Source organism: Brachyistius frenatus, unplaced genomic scaffold (assembly GCF_029030835.1).
Source record: "Brachyistius frenatus isolate BFR_SWC_R1_liver_20210118 unplaced genomic scaffold, ASM2903083v1 Contig_1, whole genome shotgun sequence".
Lineage (NCBI taxonomy): Eukaryota > Metazoa > Chordata > Actinopteri > Embiotocidae > Brachyistius > Brachyistius frenatus.
Genome location: NW_027210600.1, coordinates 4197523 through 4201317, shown reverse-complemented (window position 1 = coordinate 4201317; position 3795 = coordinate 4197523). Strand labels below are relative to the sequence as shown.

At 39.6% G+C, this 3795-nt stretch overlaps 1 protein-coding gene across 1 annotated transcript; it reads right to left on the bottom strand.

The window, feature by feature from the left end:
- Positions 1 to 282: 282 nt before the first annotated feature.
- LOC138616415 (uncharacterized) lies at positions 283 to 3137 on the bottom strand. The gene is made up of 5 exons (XM_069690688.1): positions 3126 to 3137; positions 2203 to 2260; positions 875 to 1216; positions 552 to 776; positions 283 to 430 (listed from the first exon to the last, which is right to left on the bottom strand). The coding sequence occupies exons 1-5, from the start codon at positions 3135 to 3137 to the stop codon at positions 357 to 359; spliced, it is 711 nt and encodes a 236-aa protein (XP_069546789.1). The 3' UTR covers positions 283 to 356.
- Between the last annotated feature and the right edge of the window lie 658 nt (positions 3138 to 3795).

Genomic DNA, 3795 nt, shown 5'->3' with positions numbered 1-3795 from the left:
TTCACAACACGCAGGCGAAGTCAGGAGCTTAGGAACGACAGATGCAGTCCTGCGAGTGAAACGCTACCACATCAGGTGTTTCCTGAACATGTCAATGATTAAGCAGAATCCCATGAAGCTTTCATACAGAATTGATCCTTCAGCAGACGACTCTTCACCTCCATTTTGTTTTACTTGCAGTCACGGAAATTGGAGAGATGAGTAGACAGTGGACTGGGCGGTCTCTCTCGTGGCTCCATGTTGCCTCAGTGCATCTTGGGAAATGTCTGCATACACCACCTGTAGCATTGTGAAAAAAAAAAAAAAAGTAATGTATGGACCGCAGACATACAAAGCTGGTCAGGGCAATCACAATGTCAATGAAACTGCGAAGGACATGTCAAAACAGGATGTTTAACCTCCTCAGTCTTCTGTTGGTGTTTGGGCCGAGCTGCAAAATGTAAAAATGGATGTTGAAAAGTACAATTCACAGCATCGTAATAACTTCTTTTTTTTTTATTTTTTTTATCAGCACTACATTACAGGCTGATGAGAGGAACACTTGAAAATACCTCTGTTAAAAGAAGTGTTTTGTCGTTTCTGTGGCACGGGGCATCGAGGTGGAGGCTGTGGAGGTAAAAGTGTCTGGTCTGTGTATTCAGCTGCACTTGTGGGAAGCAACTGAGACTTGACCTCTGAACTCAGACAGCGAGCCAACCCTAGAATGATGGGAAGACAAAGAGAAGCACCAGCGCAGACCAAAACCCTGTGCCAGAGAGTCCTCTGAGAGGGGACAGCTGGAGGAGAGGGAGGGCACAGGAAGAAGAACAAAAGCAGTTAGACCTGTTCGCTAAAATACAGCTGCATGTGATGTACGTTTAGTCAACATATATACCTGTGGTGACGTTCACGTTCATCAGATTTCCCTGGTCAGTCTGACCTTCCCCCCATGTAACCTTGCATCCATAGGAACCTTCATCTAATTGGTTGACTCTCAAAATGTTCAAAACCAGTTTGGTTTCATTGTCTGAAAGTGTCACGTTGGTCAAATGGCACCTCGCACTCTTCTGAACAGTGCGAAAGTTTTCATCTGTTGAATTTTTCCTCATCCAGCTGCCCGTCCAGGTTTCTCCACAGTGCTGGACCACACAGGATAGAGACACACTGCCTCCTGCTGGCACATAAAATGTCTCGCGTTTTGCCACAACAGCCCTGCTGCATTTCTCAGCAGAGAGACCTGAAAGGAGTTTCGTTTCCGTTAATTACAGTGCAAACCGAAACTGTATGCATGGGAATGATACCTGTTTTCATTTGGCACAGTGGTAACTGACTCATAGTTTAACAATGCTTTGATGAAGCCTTAATTTTCATCCAATACCAGTGCAAGACGTGAACTTTAATTCAGATAATTATATTCCATTTAATACAGTATATTATTCTCTATCCTATGGCAAATGAACCTAAATGAAATTCTTAGAGGTGCACATAAACACAGTTTATACATACTCCATTTAAAAACCCACTGTAGGCCTTGAGCAAAACTTGTTTAGTTTACCATAAATAAACCAAGACACACAAGGTTGTAACATTCGGTGACAATTTATATATTTTTCAATTTAATTTAAATGTTATTTAATCAAGAACTCTCATTGAGATTAAGGTCTCTTTTCAGAGAGAGACCTGAGGACAAGAAACAGTCACAAGAACACAATCAGCAAACAAAACAACACAATCAAAAATGAAACTAAGAAAAACAGTTGCAAGAATCCTAAAAAAAAAAACAACCATAAAATAATAAAGCTTTAAAATCTCCAAAGATAATATACGACTCTAGTTTAAGCAGTCAACAAATTATTTGACATCAAAATGAGATTTTAATGTCAGAATAGAAGACAGAAGCCACTACGAGACAGACAAGCCTTTCAATACAAAATACACATAATAAACTTGAGCATGACTTTGATTACCACACCTTTTATTTGCAAAAAAATATGTATAAATTGGGGTAAAACTTTACTATGTTTCAAATAGAAACTTCTTTTTGAAGATAATGCAGACAGGGCGTTGCCTTACCACATGTGCTACTTCAACAAAATTAAATTGAAGTGTTTAGTCTTACCCAGACAAGTTACTCAAACACCGCACAGTGTAATTAACAGATTTCTATTGTTCTGAATAGGAATATGAGTACAGTTTCAGATTTGTAGGAAACATGTTACTTACCTGAGTGAAAAATGCAGACACAGCTGATGGCACTGAGGATATAACCATACATGTTTGACTGTCACAGTGTTGGTATGCAAGTTCATCACAGGTCGATGTTACTTCCACTAAACAGATAAAACTACATGTTGTGGCTTGTTGAAAAAAGTCAGTCAGACTTGTTGAGAAAAGAACCTTGACTGTTGTTGAAGTCGTCCATCCGCTTGTTGTTTCTCTCACTTTCTCTTCCTTTTATTTGTAATTTAACAGGCTTTCCTTTTTCCTGCAGCAGTCCAGAAGGATCTATAAAAAGGAAATGACCCCCACTCCTGCGGCCCGCCCCACCCTCCTCACGCACGCACACACAAACACACACACATCCACGTATCAGGAAATTCACATACTAGATTACAGGAAGGCAATGACTCCATGAGCAGGAATAGAGACTTTTCAACAAGAAGGGGGCCGAGTTCAAGGAACTATAATATAGAGAGAAAATATCGTGCTCCATTGAAACTATGAATATTTACATTTCATGATATATTTACAGTATTATAAATTGCTTGTCAGATGGTGTATGGAGACCCTAAGAAAAACCACACATGGGTGTCAAAGTAGTTATTATGGAGTTTTAACTCCAGCTGGTTGATTTCCAACAGCACGCCATGACTTGTTATTAAGTTCGTCATAATGTGGATTTTGCCTGTCAACACCCTGTACATTCCCAGCCACAAACAATAAGCTGATTCTCAGTAGAAAGTCAACCTTCAAAATTAAAGCATCTGTTGCGTTTGGAGAGAAAAGTGGTGTAAAGTAACTAAGTGCATTTAATCAAGTACTTATACCTTTCCTGAGTATTTTCATTTGATGCTCCTTAATACTTTCACTCCACAACATTTCAGAGGGATAACATTGTATTTCCCACTCCGCAACATTTATCTGACAGCTTTCGTCATTTTTGAGATGGACATTTGACACAATGGATAACAACAAGCTTTTAAAATACAATACATTGTTAAAGATTAAAACAGTATTTTCCAACTGACATCTTACAAACAGCAGTGTGCTGTCAGGATCATATTTCTGATGTCTATAGTTGTTAACAGCTCTATCAAATGGTGAATTTTCTCTGTAAACTTCTCACATGGTTTAATTTCAATAAATGTTTAAACAATCCAAAATGTCACCAAACATCTAATATTAGTAAAAAAAAATGTTTTTAAAAAGTCCCAGTGTATGTGCAGGGCTTCTTCCATGCTGTGGTGCAGGAGAGGCGCAAGTATGGAAAGATGGTCTGGAACGTCCCATACGACTTCAGCCACAGGGGCTGATCCAGAGGATTTTCAGGTGGGGGGCACAGGAGGGAAGAACTGTTAAATTGGGGGAAGCGTCAAAAATCAACAAAAAAATGGAGGTTGCCACTGACCTCTCTTCAACATTTAGACTACCAAGGGAAAACAAGTACTGTTGCACAGCACCGGGCCCACCGCTTACACCAACCACCAAACTGCTGATTGTATAGGCCCTCTCTTTTTGTTGATGTTAGGGGTACCAGACTACAGACCGCAGACATTTTAAAATGAAACTGAGATACAGAGAAAGCTCAAATATTGA

Coding starts and splice junctions, on each gene's coding strand:
- LOC138616415 (XM_069690688.1), bottom strand. Junction 1,217..2,202: donor TGTCTGCATTTTTCACTCAG/GTAAGTAACATG, acceptor AACTCCTTTCAG/GTCTCTCTGCTGAGAAATGC. Junction 431..551: donor AAACACTTCTTTTAACAGAG/GTATTTTCAAGT, acceptor TACATTTTGCAG/CTCGGCCCAAACACCAACAG.